Source organism: Cuculus canorus, chromosome 1 (assembly GCF_017976375.1).
Source record: "Cuculus canorus isolate bCucCan1 chromosome 1, bCucCan1.pri, whole genome shotgun sequence".
Lineage (NCBI taxonomy): Eukaryota > Metazoa > Chordata > Aves > Cuculiformes > Cuculidae > Cuculus > Cuculus canorus.
In genome coordinates, this window is record NC_071401.1 from 164,054,864 (window position 1) to 164,077,991 (window position 23,128).

The window sequence follows — 23,128 nt, forward strand, 5'->3', positions numbered from 1 at the left end:
CATTGGGGTAGGCATTGTTTCTTGACAAAATTTTGGTGGTTTCTGCTAGGATAAGTTTCACAAATACTGTTCAATACATTATCTCAATGGTCCTGTCATTTCATAGAAACTATACAGTGCTGTAAAGCTGTGCAAGGTAAATTTTTAAACGTTAATACACTAGAAATTGTAGTGTCTTTCTTGCAGTTGAAGAACTGTGAAGGCCTAATACTACAGATAGTGGAGAAACCTGTTGCATTCTGTTGAACTTTGTTGGAAACCTCTGTGCACATACAGAAGATTATCCAGTGAAATCCTTGCATCTTACTTCTACTGCCAAATATTTTTTTTCTATAACTACCAAAAAAAGAAACATAAATAGAAAACATTCAGTGCTTTGTATTTTGGAAACCCTGTTTCCTAGCTACAGTTAATTGTTTTGTTAGTTAAACAGCTCTTTTGAAAAATCTCTTTGAAACACTGCTGAGATAGTAAGAGTCTGGATCTGTGAATAGAATGGCCACAACAATAAGGCTCGCCTGAAGCTTTTTGTATTCAGACAGAATTAAATCATGATGAGGGAAGCTGAAATTGATCTAGTTATAAATATATATTTGTTGTGATTTATGCTTTTTTACTACCCGGTATGAAGTTTTCAGTGTACCCGATGTACATAGGTATTGCTATGTTTTTTGTTTGGAGGTTGAACACTAAAGGGAGAAAATAATTTATAAACAAAGTTCCAAGTAGAAAAGATGCTTCAAATGGTATCCGCTGCTACTGTTGCAGTATTACAAAAAATATACAAAGTGGAAGTCCAGTGGCTCTACAAAATTTAAAGCAATTTACTGAAGGTCTTACAAAAAGATCTAAGTAACTAGAGGACAGGAAATAATATATTACTTTCAGGAGTAAATTAAGAAATGAGAACTTCATTCTGGCAAAATATTCCCAGAAGTGGGAGCCCACTGCTGTTGTTTTCTAGTATTTTGGAAAGAGAATCAGAACATACTTTATAAAAATATAGTCTTGTTCATTTGATGATAAAGTATGAGATTTTCATTTGCTCAAATTTGAAATGTTTTACCAATACAGATCTGAAGTTCTGTATTTTCTTTTGCCAGACAGCATTAGATGAAAAATTCTATGAATATTTTTCAGTTGTGGCTGGCATCTGAATGTATTTGCACTTGTTTTCTGAAGTGTTAATCTCCTCCACAGGATTTCAAGTGTGTAATAAACCAAAGACTTCTCCATGTAGTATGTTCTCCTCAAAACATATAATGATTCTGCCTGTTAGAGGAGTGTGAGAAATTATCTGCTGAAGGGTTAGTCATGAGATATCTGTTTGTAAATCCATTGAAGGATTGCTTAAAGTATGTGAATTTTTGAAAGGAACCTCCCACTTTTGATTTAAGATCCATAATGTTCCTTTGTTTTTCAAAAGAGATAAAAAACATTGTAAAAAGTTGGGGAAAATTTAGAAAGTTCCTACTAAAATCTTTTTATAGGAGAGGAAATGTTATGGCTACCAGTTTTTTTACTATCAAAAAAAAAGGAATGTTAAGGACAGGATTAGTTTGTTTAAGTATATACATTTAAACAACTCTTCCATGAAACTGTGAATGTTGCCAAACTCAGTCAGAGGGAAATAACAGGGGTTTGTTCTGTGGCTTAATGGCTGGAATTGTTCTTTTCTGTTTTATTCATCATTATATGTTTCTGTGCTTTGTCTTACCCTGCTATGCATAACTAGAGTGATTTTGATGAGTATGTTTTATTGCTTCTACCAGATGTATCCAATTTATGGGGACAGTGAACAATGACAGCAAGTATCTTCAAGCTACGTTAATCAGTATTTGATCTATGTGTGTTTCCAGTGAACCACCCCATTCCACAAAGCTGAACAAGAATACAACTTTTCATCTTGTTCATGATACTGTTTTAAATCTGTCATGTTTCTTATGTTCTCTTCCCCTGTGATTCACATAAAAATTATATTTTGGTTTATAAGTTTAGTCCTGCAACATAATGTAATTACTATTTTTGCAATTATTTATTTGATGCGATATTTCCAGCATTTTGTTTCAATAACTGTGTGATCTAGTCTTTTTAAGAGATTAGTTTAGAGGTGAAGTCATAGCTATTTAACTAGTAGGTTCTAGGTTTATAACCTAGCATAGCTTCAGTTCAGCTCATCAAATGATTACCTTGAATTTGCCATTTTGTTAACTTTTCATGGAAAAGATAATTTTGTCTGGTTGACTCCACTATATTGAATTATAAAGTGATTGCTTCATATACTGTTGGACACTTAAACAGTTTGCTGTGAAATCTTCCATAAAATAGTTGTACTTGAGAAGTTGCTTGAATATTTTTTTAAGGTTTGTACAGTTTAGAAAAGCTGCTGTTTTGTTAGATAGGAGCATGATATTGTAATTAGTAATTAGTAATTAGTAAGTGATATAATATTAAATATAACTGAAAATAGTTGCAGAATTGTTTTTAATCAGTAGTGTACTTGAGTGTGGACTGGGTATGGAAAATCAAATAGAACTCAGGGCATTGTTGTAGATATATGGACAACTTTGGATATACACAAATATACTGTGTTAGAACATTAGTTTCCCCCCTCTTTTTCTCCTACTTCACAGTTTCAATAATTTATATGAATATGATGCTTTGCCTGAATATATCTTTCAAAAGTGTTATAGATTCCTCGGAATTATGCATGAGTACAGTGCACTAATATTGAGATTGTAGCTCAGTGGATAGCAACTTCAACTTGCACCAATGATTACTTTGCCTGGAGAACAAGGTCTGTTGGAAAGATCAATGATTTCATCTCTCTAACTCAGTCTGGAGATTTTTATTTTGAAATATTTTAACATATGTATTAGAAAGACTTACTAGTGTGAATCATACAATAGGAGCCATGACAGTCATTATTTCCTCTGCAAAAAAAATATATTTAACAAGTTTTTATTGCTATATCTGCAGTGAAATACTCAGTTTTATTCTATGCACTCAGAAATTAGATTTGAAGTTAATTAATTTTTTATGGCTTGTCATACATTCCTAGTGATCAAGTCAGTTGCAATCTGGTTTGTCAAATTTCATCTTTCTGTCTAAAAGAACTTGCTTTCTCCTTACGCTAATTATGCAGAACAACCTCCCTTTCCTAAATTGTGGCCCTCCAACCAGCAGTTATTCCCTAAAAGCCTCTGATATTTTTCAGGGCTAAAAGGAGAACAAAGTGTGAGGTTGCCTGCAGAAGATACCTACCTGTTTACTGCTCCTCTCTGGATATCACCAAAGATTGGTGACTACTGCTAAGAAAAGGAAGGACTTTTGCTGTGGGAAGGAGGATCACATACTTAATAGTTTCCTATTTCCCTTTTTTCTTTGCTTAACTTTGACAAAATGAATTCTACTTATGTGTTTGTATCTGAGACTTTTGGTAAATTTGAAGAGTCATATTTCTGCTGTCCTTTTTTTAACCCTGTTATATTGATTTATCTTTAAATATGCCCGAGTCATCTTTGTGTGCTAAAAAGCCAGGATCCTAGCCAATTTGTGGTTTTTTTTTTTTTTAAAGAAAGTAGTAATTCTTATTCACTGTTCTAAAAAAAAATTACCTGAAAAATGCACTGATGAAAATTTAAAACATTGTAGGGTTTATCTGCATTTAAAACTGGGTATTATGAACATCTATAAAGTAATCTCCATAGTTTAGTTTTCCCGCTTTTTCATGAGCATGAAATCTGAAGAATTGTGTTGTTATTCAAAATATTAATGATACTGAAACAAACTGAGCACAAATTGTGATGCAAGTGCTTCTCCATGTTTTGAAGAAACAGCAAGAGTCTTGGCAGCTGCGCTTGTCTGTAAAACAAACATTCTGCCTTGCAGCAGAGTGAAGGCCTTCACAACTAAGATAAACAAATACACATTGTTCTGTGAGATGTTCAAAAGTTGTTTATGGTAGAAGAAGAACCCAATCAGAAGTGATACTGAAGTCCTGCTGCATTGAATGACTGGCCAGCTTAAATCTTGTGACTCACAAAGTGGCATAGGGTGCCATGAGTATTTGCAAACTCTTCTCTTGTCCCTTGGAATGTTTTTTGTAGGTTTTTTTTTTTTTTTTATAAAAGACACTCAAAATTGTTTTGGAAAATGTGAATTCATCAGAAGTTCAGCATAAATAAAAGCATCTGTTATGGGGAAAATATGTTTTTATAACACTACCGCAGTTTTTGGTACTGGACTAAAACAGCATTTCTGCTACCTTTAACTACTGTTCATCTTACTCAGTACGTTGTGTATTCTGTAAGTAAAAGAAAAATAACCATGAAAGCTGTGTCTGTTTTTTTTCCTTCCTTTTGCAGATTGCCCAGAGGGAGTGTGGGGATTTCCCATGTGTCAGTACTTGAAGGACAAAGGCTGGTGCTGTGGTCGCAATGCTAGAATGTCAGCATGCTTGGTATGATTCCACTTCTTTTCTTTGTCCTACTGAGAGCTTTATCCATATGTTATAGGAGTCATTGTTTTTGGCTTCTAATCATAGAGCCATGACTTTAATCCAAGACTCTACAGAATAACATCATTAATGTTGTAAGCATGATGAATTATATCTAAAAAACATAGTATTGACCTTCCAGCTTTATATATTTAATACTTGTTGAAGGGATGAAAAAATGACTATTGACAGAAATGTATTTTAAGAGTGGACAGAAAAGCTAAACCTTTGTTGAAATCTAAACAAGGTAACCCCTCAGGGTAAAAGTTCCTGGCCAAGGATTTGGGGCGGAACAAGGTAATTGTAGAAGGACTGCAATCAGTAACTCCCCCAACGCCTTCATGATTCATAATATTGAATGTTCTGACTGTTTAAAACCTAAACAAGCCTGCCTGTTCCAAAAACTAGAAAAGCTCTAAAATCTATGTGACTTAAGAGACTAGAAACATGTTTTTAGCGTTGCACCAATAGATGGAATGCTTTTGAAGATCTAACCTCATCAAGACAGGATGATGAACTGTTGTCTAATCTGAAAAAAACCAACCAGGTATATACTGAAAATTTCAAGTACTGTCTTGATTAGAAGACTGGTATTTCTTTCCTCCATTAATTTTTAATTTCTGTTATTAAGATAAATGACATCAGGTTCTGGCTAGCTCTTGGTGCTAGCTCCGTACCTCCGTTACGGAGAAGCATGTAAACTAAAGACTCAGTATAGGCTAACATGTCAAAGTGATGTAAACTTGAACTAACATGGTAATTAAATGCCATCAGAAGAAGGTATAGGAGGACAGTTACTCTTGGCAAGATAGGAGAAAAAAACTGTTCCTTTTAGAGGTGTTGCTGTAAAACTTATCCCAAAAAGTACTTTCTAAGAGGTATTTGTCTTTTCTCTTTTTCTTCTCTGTATCATATAATACCTCAACTGACGCATTAGCTATTTCCTCTCCCATTCCATTTCTTTTTGGAAAGGAAAAGTTTGGGCCTTTTTCAACAATGTTAGGGAGATAAATTTTGTAAGCAAATGACCCCCAAGAGACAGAACTGATCATTCCATATATATCTATTTAAATTTCAAAGAAATAATAGAAATTTGGCAGTTAAATCCTTTTTTCGCTTAAGCATTCACAAAAGGCAGAGTTCTCCTGTGTCATTAAATAATTCTACCGTTATTATGTTTATCATTCTATGCATTTTTCATGTCTAGAATTTTCCTTGCTTCTCGGAGATACACGGGAGACAGTGCAGTACAGCTAGGCACCCATCTTCCTAGGACTAATCGCTGTCTAGGAGAAACTGAGTTTGCTGAGCAATGACACTCAGCATTACTGCTGATGTTCTTTATTACATGCCATTCAGATTGGTTAAAGTGCCGAAGACCAAGGGTTCTGGAGAAGAGTTTCCATTTCAGACCCTCACAATATGTGTTAGAACCCACATCCATCTTCTAAGCAGCAGATAAACGCTGGTATGAGAGCTATAGTCTAATTTGTTGTAGTATCAGGTAATTTACTGATTTTTTTGTCTTGATTTCTACTACAAACTTTAACGCTCAGTTGAAATTTTTATCAGCATGGTGTCTGTTCAGCTGTGGAAAAATATCCCACACGTCTAATTATTTGTTATTCTTCGTCACTATGGATCATAAAAATCAAGTACTCTCACACCTGCATCAGCATTTATGGTATGAAGAATCTAGTGAAAGAGTCACTACAGTAGATTCGCTACAGGGGTTCACTACAGACTGCAGTCTCTCTGAAGTTTTTATTTTATTTAACTTTACATATGGAAATTCGATTTATCTGAATACTTAGTGACTAAAAATATTTCAAGGCATTGTACATTGAATTAATATTTTAAAATAGTTGAATATGCAAAGTGATTTATTTGTATTTTGGTAGGAATGGATTCAAGAAAAATGCATTCTGTTTTACCACTTTGCACAAAAAGTAATCCTCTGAAATTCTCTTACAATACTAAGAAGACCAAACAAATTTTGCATGCCTCTATTTCTATACAGTTGGTTGTAATTTCGTCTTGTCTAAATAAACCAAAATAACAGGAGTGAGCTGATTATGAGTCCCTAAAGGTATTAACACTTTAAAGTGTGCAGGCTCGTGTTATGTCACACCATTAATCTTTTAAAATGTCATCTCCTCTGACTGTTATACAATGTGTTTATAAAATGTTACGATAAAGAATAAACATACCAGTAATTTAATTCCTTTGCTCTTAAAGGCTTTGGAGCGAGTCGCTGTTGGCCAAATGGTAAGTAACATTGTTTAGTTTAGCCGTTCTAAGATAAAATGTGTTTTTCCCCTTTGAATGCTCTTAATCCATGACCTTTTTATTTAACTTACTTATTTCTGGAATCTAAAATACTAGCATACAGTATATCAGATCTTGATAGATAGTATGTGTCATCATGCAATTACATTATTACTGCTGTGATTGTACTCTTCATTTTGCCAACATTCTGGAAAGAAAGCATAGCTTAAATTTTAAGACATTAAACTACCCACCTTAATTTCTTTTGCTATCTTTCAGCTAATATATAAATTCAGCACAAATGTCCTTCTAATAACACTAGTTTGGATCACTCTATCCAGCTTTTTATCAACTAATGTCAAAATAGAAATTCCTGTGACAAAAGCTTGAACCTGTTAGAAGCATCACATTCTCCTTTTTAATCCCTGTATGTTTTTTTCCCTCCTGTGAATACTTTGAATTCTTCTTGTGCAAGTTATCCTTTCAGGGATGGTGGACACCAACTGTGCAAATATTTAAAAAGCAAGGCTGAGAGACCTCTTCTTTCCATATGTAAACCCAGTGACCCCAGTAGTCTTTTACTGTAAATGGATTTTGCCATGAATTTTTACTTGGCAAGCATTACCTATTTTTGTGCAAACACATCTTTTATACACAAAGATATGAAGTTTTCAGTGTATTCTGTTTGTATGAACGTAGCTCTTACTGCATGGTTTAGACTACAGGACTACTGTGTATGATGATTCAGCTAGGGAATTACTCCTTTTGTCTTTAAAACAGTTTAGGTAAATTATTATGTTTATTTAGTATGGTAGAATTTGGATCATGATGAGTGTGTTTTTCCTCTGTTGTTTTTCCCTCTGCCAACCTTTGAACATTAACTTCAAGGTTTAAGTTTTTTGGGTTTTTTTTAACTGGATGAAAGAACATTAGTAAATGGTCCTCTTAAACCTGTTATGAGTGATTGTAAATAATACAAGCCAATAAGTATTTAAGGAAGCAAATACTATTTTTATTACTCTGATCTTAATTTCAATGCCAATTTTAAATCTATACTGTTGTAATATTTTTTTGCAGCTGCCTACAGAATCATTGTTTTATCGAGCTGTTCTTCAGGTTATTCTAGAAGAAATTTATGGTGTCACCAAAAGGTATGAAGCTTTGAATTCTCAGAATATGAACCAAAGATCTGATTCTCTTCCACCTCTATTCTGTAAAGAAATTATTTCTTAGAAAGAAAAAGGGTGTACGAATCAGTCTTACCAGACTATATAAACAAACTAGTATTAAAATGCAGGATATGTTTATTTATTTTACATCCACATCGCAAATGTATTTCTTTACCCATAGTTGGCAGATATCGTCTTTGGTACTGGATACATGTGAAAAACATGCCTTCATTAGAGAACTGACAGTGAATTCACTAAAAAGTCAACCCAGTCCTGGGGTACCCTGTTATGCAGAGATTGTGGCAGCTTTAATGCTGCAGAAGAAAAAAAGACATTTCCATTTGCCCTGAGAACAACTGCTGAAAGCCCAATGGCCACCATGGCTGTAAAGAGCTACTTTCTGCCTATACCTATATTAGCAAGTACTGTGCCCTGGTAGGATGGGGTTTGGAGAGCTGCTGCGGAGTATCTGACATCTGCACTATACCCTGCTCTTCCGCACTTGAAGTTCTTCTCTAATTCTGTGGGGCGTACATCTGTTAGCACTTGGAGAACATCCAGAAGCACACCTTCTTGTTTAATTTCATTTGAAAATAATCCTTCTTTTTTTTTTTTTATTTGAGCTGTGATCTTATTCCACAGTGTAAACCAAGGCATGGGAGGTGGTCAGAACCAGAAAATTCACTCCTGGAGTGTACTCCTGATCTAAAGTGCTAATGCAGATGCCCCCAAATCATTTGCTAAATGTAGAACCAGACAGCTTACCTTTCAGAAGGTATTTTAAGTAATTCGGTAGCTGAAAGTTCTGTAGATGAAAATTTAACTCTTACACTGCAAAGCTGGAAGAGGAATTGTGTTAAGACACAGTCAAGAAAGCAAATTCAGACAAACGAAAACTTTGTGTGTTGTTTCTCTAAGATATTTTGAACACAGAGAACAGAACCAATACAAGTGACCTGCTAGGGTTCGGTCCTCCTATATGTTTTTTTAGGGTTTTGTGCATTATTTTAACATATTTTCTGAAACAACACAGACTTTTGGCTTTAGAAGTGGCATATTGGGTTATAAACGTGAGAAAATTCTGGCATGACTTAGTAAAATAAAAATTGTAAGGATGAAAACACAAGGTAACAAGCAAAAGTGAAATTTTGCTCCAACTTGGCATTTGCTCAGTCCAGTGATTGATGGTAAATAAATTGCAGTAACATTATAGTAAATTATGGAAGTATTATAGAAGTAAGAAGGAAATATCTGTCAGCGGAAATAAGAATTTTGTCATTCGTATAGGGAAATAAAAATATTGGGGGTAATTTAAAAAGAAACCTTCAACTCTCACATTTCTAGGTAAAATTATAAGCATTCTGTAACTATAGTACAGTTGTATAGTTACTGTTTCTAGAAATGTCTTCAAGTATTAACTAGCTTATTTTGTTTTAAGTAAAAGGGAGGAAATGGAAAATTGTCACTAACTTGGCAGTAGTAGCTGTCCAACTGATTTGTTTCCCCTGGATTAAAAAATCAAAATGAATTAAAAATATGTATATGTCTGTTGTTGGAAGTATGAAAACATGTATCTCTGTAATGGCAGCAATCGACATGTTGGAAAAACTTTCTCCAAATCATCCTCCTTCATAGACTATGTCAGAAAGTCTCTGAAAAAGCTGGAGCTGGATGATTCAAAGGTGAGTCGCTAAACAGAGACTGCATGAAATTTTTATTCCATGTAAGCTCTTGAAGTCAGCACCACAGTACAGTGTTTAAGCCACTATTTAGTTTGTACATTGCTGTATAAATATACAGCATTCTAGTTTTTATTAATAGAACAAATCCATACTTATTTTTATGTATTAAAAAGAAAAGCAAAAAAACATCAAAGTTGGTTTTCGTCATGTTTTTTGGAAGTAGACTTCTATGTATAAATTCTTTAAGAGGTTTTGTTTTAAACTTGCTCTGTTCTAATCTTGTCATTTAAAACCAATCCCTTTTTATACATGGTGCTCATGATCAGAATTTTTTTAAGCCTTTCCGGTATTTCTGAAGTTAATCCTACAAATCTCCTTTGAGGCAAATAAAAAATATAAAAAATAAATACATACTCTATTTTATACATGCTATCATTTAGAGGTAAATAGACTTTTCAGATACCAAATGAAGCAGGCATGAAGAATTTCTTGCCCGGGCTGGTACTATGCGTCCTGATAAATCTACCTCTTGCATCCTTTTAAATCCAGCTGAAATATTATCCTATACTAACATGCTACATTTTTTTATGTACTTAAGTTGAAACCAAAAGTGATCAAAAAAAACATGAATAATGAATCACATAGTAAACACTTTGACCCCTTTCTGTTTTCCTTTTTTCTGCAGCAATATTATCTTGATCCCTTTAGACACTTTTTGAAACTGAAAAATGTGATATTATAGCAAGATAGGCAATTCCATCCATGCAGTGTGTTTCTCTTTCACTTCAGTTCCCAAAGTATGTCCTATTTATTTTAGCCCCTAGACAGTCTTCTTAAGTAGCTTTTGAAGGTCTTTGAAGACCTAGTGTTTTCTTTTCTTTGTATTAATAAATGTTGAGGATCAATATTAAGATTTTTAAATCACTTTCCTAGATAGAGAAAAAGAGGTAAATACAAAATCGAGATTTAAACATATAAACGCTTCCAGATGGTTTTTTATGTTCTTGAACGTCTTGTCTTAGTACAACTGCTAAACTGGTCAACAGATGGCAACATAGCATTAGGCATGGAATATGACTGAGTGAGGATCTCGACCACTCTGTGAGAACAAGTTGTGCAACGGAGACGTTAGAGGGTGTTAGACTGGTTATTAAAATGAAGTGGGAAAAAAAAAAGTAGGACTGGCAAGTATGTAAAATATTTAAATTAAATGTTGTAGTAGTGTTTGGTAAAGCAGCACTTAAGGTCTGTAGTCAAAATGTTAAATCATATAAATTTGGCAGGCACATCGAACTATGAACTAGGGAAAAAAAGGCAAGACCAAATAAACAAGTACCAACGACATTGGAATCATGCTTACAGAATTTAGGAAAGGATTTATGCCTGAAGTTCACTGTGTTTTATTTCTGTTTGCATATTGAGTTGCCTGTTTGCTTCTCTGGATAAATAGCCACTAACATCATGAATTTACCCCAGCAGAAAGTAATTACTGAAATGGTGTCTATCTCATAATGTGTACAATTACCCAAAGGCGTAGACTGTCTGGGGAAGTGATTGAGTCAGCACCCTGGAGGTATTTAAAAGACATGTAGATGTGATGCTTAGGGACATGATTTAGTGGTGAGCTTGGTGGTGTTGGGTTTATGTCGCACTCAATGGTCTTTTCCAACCTAAACAATTCTATGGTTCTAAAAGCAATAGATTATTTTTGCAATAATCAGTTTACTAATTCATTGATTAAACTCTGCTGGTAAAGAGTTATACATTCTTTTCTTTAAAACCAGTGAGCATAGAAATTTTGTGTCAATATGTGTGATGTTAGACATGCTGCCTTTTGCTAGGAAGGGACTGGACAAATGCAGGTTGCCCTGAGAGAAAGTTGTCTGTCAACACTACTTCAAGCTGCACGTGCTTGTGTGGTTGCTAAAGACCTGATTCAAATAAATGCTCAGTTTTGCTTATATCTCTCCTCATTTATGTACAGCTGGCTACATACTGAAGGCTAAATTTTATGCTGATCTAAACAATATTATTTTTTATTTCCTGGCTATGTTGAAATGTGCAGCAGCACAAAACCAGTGCTATTTTGATACTACTGAGAGGAAAGTTGTTACTGCTCCCTCAACAGTGGTTCTGGCACTGCAGTTTTCATGGTGCAGTCAGCACGATATCTACACAATATTGGAGAATGTGTTAAATTCTTGTCTGAAAAAAAATACTGACATAGCTAAAAATGTGATGAAGCCTAAACATTTACTCTCAAAGACAACAAAAATCAAAGAGAAATTTATGCGGAATTTGTTTTCTAGTTCTGTTTTTAAAAATGAACAAAGGAGCAGCTGTACTTCATAGACCAAACGTCTACTCTGTCTCTGGCAGTGGCCAAAAACTCATGCCTTGGGAAGAATATAAGGCAAGAGTAACTATATATGAAGCATACTTCCACAGGAATCTAAACTGTGCCTGTCAGTCACAAAGAAAAAAAAAAGAGAGAAGGTAGTCATTGTCTTCATGCATAAATTTACTTAGGTGATGTTAAAGAAACAGATAAAACTTAGTAACACTCTGTAATAGAAATAGAGACCTGTGAGGAAAAGTCGTTTGCATATATAAGTCTTTGTTTTACATGTGCAAAAATATTTTTTAAAATACAGAAGTCGGAAAACAGCAAGTCCTAGGTCTTCTACTGTGCTTATCAGAAAATTGAAGAGACTTTAATCTCTGCAGGATAAGAAACATACTGAAAAGTAGGTGGGCAGCGGCACTAAGTTTTTAGGGGTCACTGAGATGATTTGGTAGCTTGGCATGTGTGGTAAAGTCATGGATAACTTTGATCGCTGTGGATGAATCTGAACTGTGGGACATAGACATCCATCCAAACTCGTGGTTCATGATAAGCATCACAACTGCTTCCTTTGTGCACAGGAACGTCTCCATTCCTGATCAAGGGGTCACCCTGGTGCAACACAGTCACCAATTTGGAAAAATAGGGAGGCAGGATAAAGACAGCAAGTGCATAAGACACCTAAAACGTGTCTTGATGCTCTTTTATGTTAGTGTATGCCTTTTGTTGAATAATAGAACTGATGAAGACTCTTATCAGGTATAAATATCCAAACAGTAAGTTAATTTTGCTGTTGATTTTCAGTAAATTGAGTTCCTTAATCCTGCCAATTCTTCATGTGAACAACTCCCTCTACCTCTCTCATTTGTGAAATAGATATGAAGAACTTTGCTTATGGGAAATAAGAAACAGGCCTTTTATGAAAAGAGTATCAATCAGAACTGAGTTAGAGAAAGACAAAATAGTAAAATTGATTTTCTACAAAAATAAAGTACCATTTATCAATCATCTAGGGCCATTCATTGTTACAAGTTCCTGTTCAGGGACTGAAGTTTCCTATTACCTTAGCAAAAATAATTTCCTCCATTGTGTTTCTTTTCAACATGGAAGAGCCTGTCAAGTCCAGATTAAACACTGAGATGCAAATGAACTATTTTTTTCTGCCTTTTGGTACAGGATTGTTCCTTTCACACATCTCTCCACCTCGGTAATAAAACTGAGATATATACAACAACTACTGAAAGTCTGACAAAATATTCTCATTTTGTGAGGGTAGAGAGAGCTCTTTTAGTGTGAGCTTGATGCTTCGCAGGTATAGTTATATTGCTTCCAGCTTCAGAGCTAATGGAATTGCTTCATGGGCCATGGATCCCTGCACAGGTCTTCAGTAATTGGTCTGGATACACACCGAGGCAGTATCTTATTCCAGGTTGGATTTTTTAGCTTGCTCTTGTTCCTATACGCTCCGTATTGTATGAGCAGAGAGTTCAGTGGTACGTAGATATGGGAGAATTTTTTTCTATCAGCTTTCTTTTCCCTTTTAGTCACTGTTTTACCTGTTTTAACATGAACGTGAGGCTTTCATCTGAGAAAATGAAGCATTCATCCCTGTTCTTTCTCCTGGAGTAGAGGAGCTGGCCTCCTCTTAGATCTCCTCCTTCTAGAGTAGCTGGCCATTCTTATACTTTTTATCCTTGCTTTGTTTAAACAACAAGACAATTGTTCCTTTCTCTTCACCAGAACATGTTTCTGCTCTGTTTTTAACTACCTTGCAGATGGATTTAAAATGAAGCTTCTTTTTACATTTGGTTGGTGCTTAAGGCAGTAAGTTACAAACGGCATTGCCACAGCAAATAGTCCTTGTGTAAGCATTTATGTGTTTCTAGAGTCTTTGAAGAAAAAAAACCCAAAACTTTGTTAGATTGCTTGGTGTCCTGTACTTACAGAGTTAGATTAGCAAAAGCCCTTTCATAGGTCTTGGCTTTAAGGTGATTAAAGGGAAAAAGTGCTTACAAGGCTCAGGCCTGGATGTGTGCCTGGCAGACTTTGTGATCTATGACCCAACTAGGATCCATTTCTGCTGGTAAGTGAGAGCCGCAGCGGGTGGAGCTGTTTAGCAAAGAGAAGCTGGCCAGGATTCATGTAAAATACCGTCTGGGAATATGGAGAGAATGCTATTTAATGCCATGTCCGATTACGGGAAGATATACAGGGCTGGAAACACTTCTGACACATCTGCAAAGAAAAGCTATTAGTCACTTTGATTTCATCTCCTGCTATATTCACACTATGCTTTGTCTTAGACAAAATACTTTGCAAATCACTTAACCCTTTCAGATGTAGACATATGCTGGAGAAGTACAATAGCAATTTCAGAGGTAGGTTCAGAAGCTTTCATACACAAAGAGAAGTTTATTGCCTGTCAACGAGTGCATCAGTGCAGATTTACTTGATTTTGTTTTAACGAACTTTCAAGTCTGCCATGACTTGTGTCTTTCAGTTTCAAACAGTCTAGTGTCTGCACATCATTACCTGAAGTTGCAGGGGCTTTTCCCCTAGAAGAAGTCATTTATTTGGCCGGTGCCCCATCTAACAACCTGAGGTGAGACCTGCAACAATAAACAGCTGGTTAGTGCTCAGTTTCCACCATCCCCATTTGCTCTAACCCTGACCAGACTTCATGAAAACAGCTGCTGCCCATTTGTCTTTTTCTGATCCTGTGCTTCAGGTAGAGCATCCACAGAAGATTTACAGCTGTCAGGTCTTGACCAACAGGACAGTAAAGGCCATTAGACCCTTCTATGAGGTGTTGTACCCATCCCAGCAGCATTTACATTAATAACATAGTAAGAGAAACTCATGTCCTATAAAAAGCCTGTTTATCATCTTAAGTAATTTAAACAACTTTGATATTTGATATATTACATCTATCAAAGTTAGACTCAAAATATTCAGTCTTGATATAGCTATTTAGCTAAATTTAGATATGTCATATCACCCTGTCTGTTCTGCAGAGTTTATGTATTTAGAAGGATATTTAATTAAATAAGCATGTTAGTGCTTGCTTTCTCTGCAATAACCAAAACTTTTATGTTTATTTATAATTAATAATTAATTTTCTATAATTTTGTCTTATTTTATAAGAATCTCTGAAAATATTACGTATCATTCATTTATAAAATAATCTTTTTTCCTATATTAGTTATGCTTTCCTTTGCTACATTGACTTTGTAGTTTTGCAGACTCTAGACTATTTCGTTTTGAGTAGTAAAACTGGTAGATAGTACTGAAATCACATTTTGTGTGAAAATATTTTTTTTTAATTATTTGGGGTTTTTTTGTTGGACAAAATCCTTTTTTCCTATGTCTTGGACATTTTTGATATACTTAGTTTGAATAGTTGATATATATTTCATAGCAGTAGTTACCTTTTAAAACAGTGATGCTTTTTAAGAAAACACAAGAGCATATGTATGTGAGTTACTGTTTTTGATGATGCAAATGCCTACCAAAAGCATTAGCATACATGTAAAGCCTGGACACTAAGCTGAGCTGAGTGATCTCTCTGTGCTATAACTGTCAAGTAAAAATTGAAGTAAAACATTAGGGGTTTTAAGACAATAATAAAATAACTGGTTTTGTTGTTTTTTTAAAAAAAATAAAATAAGAATATGTTAATTTAAAAAATAACTGAGTCTACACTTGGAGCATAAATATGGTTGTATTACAGGTTTCAGTGATTTATCACTGGTTTAGAACTACAGTTTTAATATATATTTCTTTTTATAATTGCTCAGATGGCAGAGTGAACATGGATTAAGGAGATGTCTTCTCTAATTTAAGATGAGACAGCTATTCATGTTGGCCAAATCTATGTTTAATATATTAGGCTCAGTCCTGAATAAATTTTCAGCAGATATAAATTGTTGTGCTTGCTTGCATTTATTTATATGATAATACTGCCTTCTTTAAAATTAGTACAAAAATAGTTCAAATTTGCTTTTTTCAGATTCCTGTAGCATTCGATGGAGCAAATTAGTTAAAGCACTGCAAAGCAAAGAGCTTAAAGATGGGACTTTCCACGACTCCTGCTAAGAGACTCAGATGTCCTGATTCCATAAATGCTTTGTGAAAACACAGTGGCAAATGTACATTGCAGATAACTTCACAGTCAGTGCCTGGGAAAATGCTTGAAAACAACTGTTGAGTTTCTTGAGATCCATCCCTATGATCCTGTTTTCCCCTTTTCCAGACCAGGAGCCATCTGATAAGCCTTTACAAACTTTGTAGCCCTTCTGAGGAACACACAAGTGGAAGTTCTGTCCCCTCATGCTGGCTATCAGTCCAACCTGTATTATGAGATGTCCTGGTTTTAGTCCTTAGTTATATTCTACTCATGTAATAGTGAGTAGACTTGGAGGATATTCCTTCCTGTTTCCACAACTGTGGTTCTTGTAGAATACAAAGGAGGCACATTCCACTGGCTGAGTGGGAGATTTGAATAACCCATACGCATAACCCAGCATCTGGCACCGTTCTGTGATCATCTGCACATTTTAAGGGCACTCATCCTACCTGACCCTCAAAGCAGAATGGTGGGCACTTGTCTGGGACTGGGGCTACAGATCTGGCCAAATGGTCTGCACCATCTCCTCCAGCAGTGGCTGATGCCTCCATACAGAGAGACAGGAACAGCCTCACATTCAAAAGCCCTGATCCTCAAACACCCTGATGCCTGTTGGAGGGACAACAGCGCAGGGTATGAGCAATTCAGGAGGTTCCCGAGTGCATTGCTAATAACTTCCTTCTCCAAGTGATAGAGGAACCAACAAGGAGGGGCTGATGGGGAATGTGAAGCTCAAGGGCAGCTTGGCTACAGTGACCATGAATTAGTGTTGTTAAAGATCCTTAGGGCAGTGAGGAGGGTGCACAGCGAGCTCAATACCTACACTGCACTTCAGGAGAGCAGACTTTGACCTCTTCAAGGATCTGCTTGCCAGAGTATCAGGATAAAGCCATGGAGAAAAGAGGGGCCCAAGAAAGCTGGGTAATATTTAAGGATCACCTCCTCCAAGCTCAGGGGTGATGCATCCCAACAAAGAGAAAGTCAGGAAAAAAATGCCAGGAGACCTTCATGGGTGAACAAGATGCTCCTGCACCAGCTCAAACACAAAAGGGATCCTACAGAGGGTGGAAGCAAGCACAGGTAGCCTGCGAGGAATATAGGGAAATTGTCTGAGCAGCCAGTGATCAGGTTAGGAAAACTAAAGCTCAGATAGAATTAAATCTGGCCATCAATGTCAAAGGCAACAAGAAAACCTTCTATAGATATGTTGGGTATAAAAGAAAGACTATGGAAAATGTGGGCCTTCTCCAGAAGGAAACAGGAGACTTGGTTACACAGGACATGGAGAAGGCTGAGATACTCAACAACTTTTTTGACACGGTCTTCACCAGCAAGTGCTGTAGCCTCACCGTACAAGTCTCAGAAGGCAAAGGCAGGGACTAGGAGAATGAAGAACTGCCCACTGTAGGAGAGGATCAGATGCGAGACCATTTAAGGAACGTGAAGTTGTGAAAGTCCATGGGAATTGATGAAATGCATCCGCCCTGAGATTTCTTATAATCTTAACGTCTACCCTGCACCAAATTCAGTGTTGATATTTTAAATGACAATGAATACCCCAGACTGGTTGGTCTTTGCTAGGATTATTTCAATTTTGATGCTTTTTACTGTGTGCAGCCATTGGGCAAACAAATCCTCTCCACTTTCCCGTGAATTCTAACATGGCAACTAACTGAGTCCAAACAGTCAAAAAATGAAGGCACTAGATGAATTTACTTGCTTAATACATTTTACAATTGTTGAAGAGTTGACTTTCTCAGCAGTTTTCTTGGACAGAAGGAATTTCAACTCACAGATTTCTTCATTCATTTGTTAGGTAAATATTGAATGAAGGCTCAGGTAATACTTGTATTACAGCCTATAAACTATATGTTCATAATGCAATTTTCAAGTATAATTGTCTTTCAAACAGACAAAATACTACAAATTATGGTAGCATAACATTTTAGCATGACAAGGAGTCTTAAGATATGTGTGACTTTTATTTCAACTAGATATAATGATAGATAATATAGATTGCCCTCATTTAAAATGCATTTTTAACAGAAGTTCTAAATAAACTTGTTTCTCTGAAACTTGTTTCTCATCTGTTTTACATCATGTTGTTTAGCCTTGAGGAGGCTGAGGGGAGACCTTATTGCTCTCTGTATCTACCTGAAAGGAGGTTGTGGAGAGGAGGGAGCTGGCCTCTTCTCCCAAGTGACAGGGGACAAGACAAGGGGGAATGGCCTCAAGCTGTGCCAGGGGAGGTTCAGGCTGGACATCAGAAAAAAATTTTTCACAGAAAGGGTCGTGGGGCACTGTCAGAGGTGGTGGAGTCCCCATCCCTGGAGGTATTTAAAAGACGGGTGGGTGAGATGCTCAGTGGCATGGTTTAGTGGTTGATAGGAATGGTTGGACTCGATGATCCTGGAGGTCTATTCCAACCTAGTGATTCTGTGATAAGCTAGATCTTTGGGTGCAGATTCGTTATTAAGACAAGTGCTTGATAGATGTATTTGGGGTTTTTTCATGCTTATTCACTTAGGCCGTATGTTCATAGTATTGACATCATAATGTAAGAAATAAATTCAGTGCATGTATTTAAAGAAATTTCTTTGTATACACGAATGCGTGGCAACCCTGCGTAGAGAACAGTTGAATGGACGACTCGGGTGGCTAAACGAGGCTTGCTTTGCCTGTGTGCAATTCTGTTCCTGAAAATGCAAACGATAATTTACTCCCGCATCACCTTGGAGGCATAGCTGAAGCTTGTGTTGGGTACTGAAGCCATCTGGCAAGCTGTTGCATTTTCAGATAAAGCCAGTGTTATCTGGGCTTTAGTCTTCTTCCAATGAACTGACCACATAGCTAGCTGTCAGTTACCCTTTTCATGCCTTTTTCTATCAGTGCTTTTTGGCAGACTCTCTTTTTTTCCAGCTGGGCTGTTCCATCGGATAGGTTCACTGACCAAACTTTTAACTGAGGCAGAGTTTAGAATAGTATTTAATCTATCCATGATAGCAGGGTGCATTAAGTCAGAATGTGTAGTAAGCAAGAGGGGAGTGGAAAAGCATTTGCGCTCAGTACTTAAGTATGGCAACATCCAAGAGACATTTTTGACACAGCTTCTTATTTGCCAAACATTTCACAGCTTGTTTTCTTTTTATTTGAATGCTTCATGTTGAAAAATTGAGAACATAAATGAAGCAAAAGCAGAAACTTTTCAAAAGTCCATTTTTATAAATACAGATCTTTGTATTTTAGTTCCAAATAGCCTGTAATTTCTAAAGTCCATTATACTAAAACCTTCTTAATTCTCAGCTGAAATGAGAAGCTTATATGGCAGAGGTTAAATAAACTATTTTGTTTATCTCATGACTGATATATTTTAGTTCGTCTGACTCTTAGAGGGGAAGAGAAAAAAAAAATGAGATATTTGCATAGCTTTACTGAAAATGAAATAGCAACAAGACCAAAAAAGTCCTGTTAGTCCACATTAGTACTACCAGATCAGCTGCTCAACCTTCCCTCTGTAGTTGGGAGAAAGCACTTTCAAACTTAAAAAATATGACTGGAAGGCTACAGAAGTTTTTCTAACCTATCTCCTTGTTTTAAGGCCGTTACAATTTTACGTCTTTCCTGAAAAATATTTGTCAAATCTTCTTAGAGCTTCCTGTCGTGGAGACTGACAACCTCCCCTGTCCTTAATTAACCTCAAAGAGAGAAAGTTTCTTCGAGTTTTTGGCTGATTTTTTTTTTTTCCACAATTCAAGCCTAACACTTCTTATCCTGTCCACCATACACACACTGAACAAGCTGCTCTGTACTTCCTTGGCGATAGCGTTGTAGAACTGTTCTTGCGTCCGTTCTCATTTTTCTCTAATGTAGCCTGATCAGTTCCAGGTCTCTCAGTCTTTCTTCATAGCTCATGTTTTCTAGATCTGTGATCTCTTTTCTTTCTCAGGTTTTTTTTTCAAACAGTTAATTTCTTTCTTTGAAATCTGATGCCCCAAAATAGATGTGGTATTCCAGCTAGAACTTTGCCACTGCCACACTGCCAAGCAGGGTTGAAGGATTACTTCCTGTGCTTTGCAGGCTGCCCTCCCATACATATCACAGAATGGTGATTGCTTTTTTTTTTTTTCAGTAGCACAACTGCAGCTCTTGGTAGGCTTGTGGTCTGCTCTGTCTCTCAGACTATCATTTAGTGTTCCCCAATCTGAACAGCTAATTATTTTTGCCCAAGTATAGTCCCTTCTGCTTTTCTGTACAGCATTTCAGACTTATTTTCTAAGCAATGCTCCAATTTCTGAAAATTATTTTAAGTTCTACCAATGTCTTCCTGTTGCACATTTGCAGACTTAGTTAATGTGGTTTCTGTGTTACTGCCTGGGTTGTTACTGAAAACATTGCATTTTGTAAGGGACCTCCAGTTAGCAGGTCTTCTCAGTTGTTCAGAGAGTCATTAACAACTACTCTCAGGTTATGGTCATCCACACAGTTTTTACTCACTTTGTAATACTTCTATCTAAACCTGGTTTCTGAAATTTGCTTATGAAATTGTTACATGAAGTGCTGTCAAACATCTTACAGAAATCAAAATATTTGAGAACTACTTGTTCTTTTTTTTGCTGTCATGAATCCTTTTACCTTCCTTACAAACAAAGTAGACTGACGTGTGATTTGTTCTTGACAAATTCGTGTTGCCTGTTACTCATATCTTTCAGTGTTTTTAAATTCTTTGTTTGTTCCATTTTTTTCAGTGCATGGCATTAGAGCTGACTGCTCTGTAATAAAAGACCTACATCTACCAGCCGTCTGACGTGCCATCTTTGAAAACTTCTCAGTGACAATGAGTAATAGTTCTGAGGTCACTTCATACCCTTCTTGGCTGTCCTAGAATGAAGTCTGTAATACATACCTGATTTGAAGCCTTAGAGTTTGTGGAAAAGTTCTCTAGTTTTTTTCCTTATTTTAGACTGAGATTTTACTTCTTTGTGGACGGATTAGCCACATGCTCTCAGATCACTCTCCCAACAGAAGTGTGCAAAAATGTATTAAACACTTCAGCTTTCCTTGTCTTTTGTCATGGGAGCATAGAATCATAGAGTCTTTTAAGTTGGAGAAGAATTTTAAGATCATTGAATCCAACCATAAACCTAATACTGCCAAGTCTACCACTAAACCATGTCCCTAAATGCCATGTCTATACGTCTGTCAGTCCTGTTACTTTTCTGTTAAGTTATGGACTAGCTCTTTCATAGCTGCCACAGAGTAGCCATTCAGCAAATTCCCAGTACTGAAGAATTACATCAGGCTCTTTCATCCCTACTCTTTCCAGCAGCTTCTGTCACCAATAACATTACAAATCTGCTTTCCTGTCTCTTCTGACAGGTTCCTTAAGTATCCAGCTCAATTGTCTTGTTTAGCAGCCAGGACTGTGGACACTGGAAGAGCAGAGATATTATGACCTTTAAAAACTGGAAAATGTTGTGCTCTGACTGCCCTATAGAGAACGTGCTTTGTGAAGAGCAGTTATGGTCATCGCTTTAGCTCCTTCTGTGCTGCACTGGCTGCTGAGGGCTGAAAAGGGAAGGGATATTTGGCTTGGCTGAGTTCCTGAGATGCCTTTGTATCCAGTGCAGCCACAAATCACAGCATTTACAGTGATACTGTCAGTGCTCACAATGTTGCCTGATTAGGAAAAGAAGAGGGGAACATGTAGTAATTCAAAGTAAATAAAGTTTATTTTACAGGTGGGTTACTTGAGGCACAGGGAAATCAAGTATTATTTCCAGAATCTGATAGTAGGTTTTGTAATGTGAAATATTATCCAGAAGTCCTGACTGAAGCATGTTACTCTCACACCAGAATCCACTCCTCAGCTATTTAAATAAAACTCTTGGGGACGGGGATGAGGATAAGATATATGGAAAAGGAAATGAGAATGATATCTCCTCTGTACTGTGTGATGCTCATTTAAGCCATTGCTCGAGCTTTCTGAATAATGAATGTATCTTGGTATTTCATGTCAGTGCAAAACGCTGTCTGAAGGAGTTATTGTAAATGAGAACTGTGAAACTGCTATTGGAAAATTATTGTAAAGCTTAGGAAAGTGCTGATTTCAAAAGCAAAACACGGATTTCATTTTGTAGTGTGACTTTCAATTAGGAAAAATATTTCATTCTAAAGATCTCTTGAAAAAGTAACTACAATAACTCTAATGTCTTTTTTTTTTTTAATCCCTTGCAGCTCCCAGACAGCTGTATAATGGATTACTATGAAAAATACAAGCACAGAATGAATGAGCTTGAAGCATTTAATATGGTAAAAGTTATAAGATTAATACTGTTACCTTGTATACATGTGCTAGTCTAGAACAAAGCCCTGTTAAGTTTTATGTGGAGGTGGACTGTCTTACGCTGTGGTATGCAATCTCAAAAACAAAGCAGCTCCCCCTTTCAAAGTTTGGAGCGTATCCTATTCCAAAACTATATTAGGTGTCAGTAAAATAATAAAGTGAACACATGGAAGATTCTTTTTCAAGAGGGACTATTACCCTGGAAAATGAAATATCAGTCTCCTTTTAAACCTAGGCTGGTCTCCATGCAGCTATTTCATAAAAATTCTTTTTATTAAAATTCATTATTTCCCTCTTTTAAAATGTTCTGCTTCATATAATATCATTTTCTTGTTGGACAATGTCTCAAAACCATCTATGTAACATATTTTCCTGGCTTTATGGCATTCCATATATTTTTGATCTTTAATGTAATCTCTTTTGAAGATGTCCATCCCACCGGCAAAACCGGCAAGGTGACATTTGTACAACAGAATCACTAGATAATGACTGACCTTCCTGGAGCTGTTCTGTGGAAGTATAACCATCCAGAAGCATATTGCCTCTTCTTTCCCAAAATCATTATACTCTCTAATCTTTCTTTCAGTTGAAGGTTGTTCTGGCTCCCTGCATAGAAGTTTTGATACTTCTGGATCGTCTTTGTTACCTCAAGGAGCAGGTATTTTTGCATTATATTTTATGATACCTAAAGGCTATAT

At 36.2% G+C, this 23,128-nt stretch overlaps 1 protein-coding gene across 5 annotated transcripts in view; it reads left to right on the forward strand.

Annotated features, from left to right (window-relative positions):
• The window catches only part of METTL25 (methyltransferase like 25), a 61,070-nt gene that overhangs the window by 34,775 nt on the left and 3,167 nt on the right, over nucleotides 1-23,128 (forward strand). For 2 of the 5 annotated variants that reach the window (XM_054062476.1, XM_054062485.1), the window contains exons 6-11: nucleotides 4,368-4,462; nucleotides 6,737-6,766; nucleotides 7,844-7,917; nucleotides 9,524-9,617; nucleotides 22,322-22,396; nucleotides 23,017-23,088. In XM_054062476.1, the coding sequence (XP_053918451.1) occupies nucleotides 4,368-4,462; nucleotides 6,737-6,766; nucleotides 7,844-7,917; nucleotides 9,524-9,617; nucleotides 22,322-22,396; nucleotides 23,017-23,088 (440 nt within the window). The other 3 variants (XM_054062494.1, XM_054062510.1, XM_054062502.1) reach the window with 3 other exon arrangements.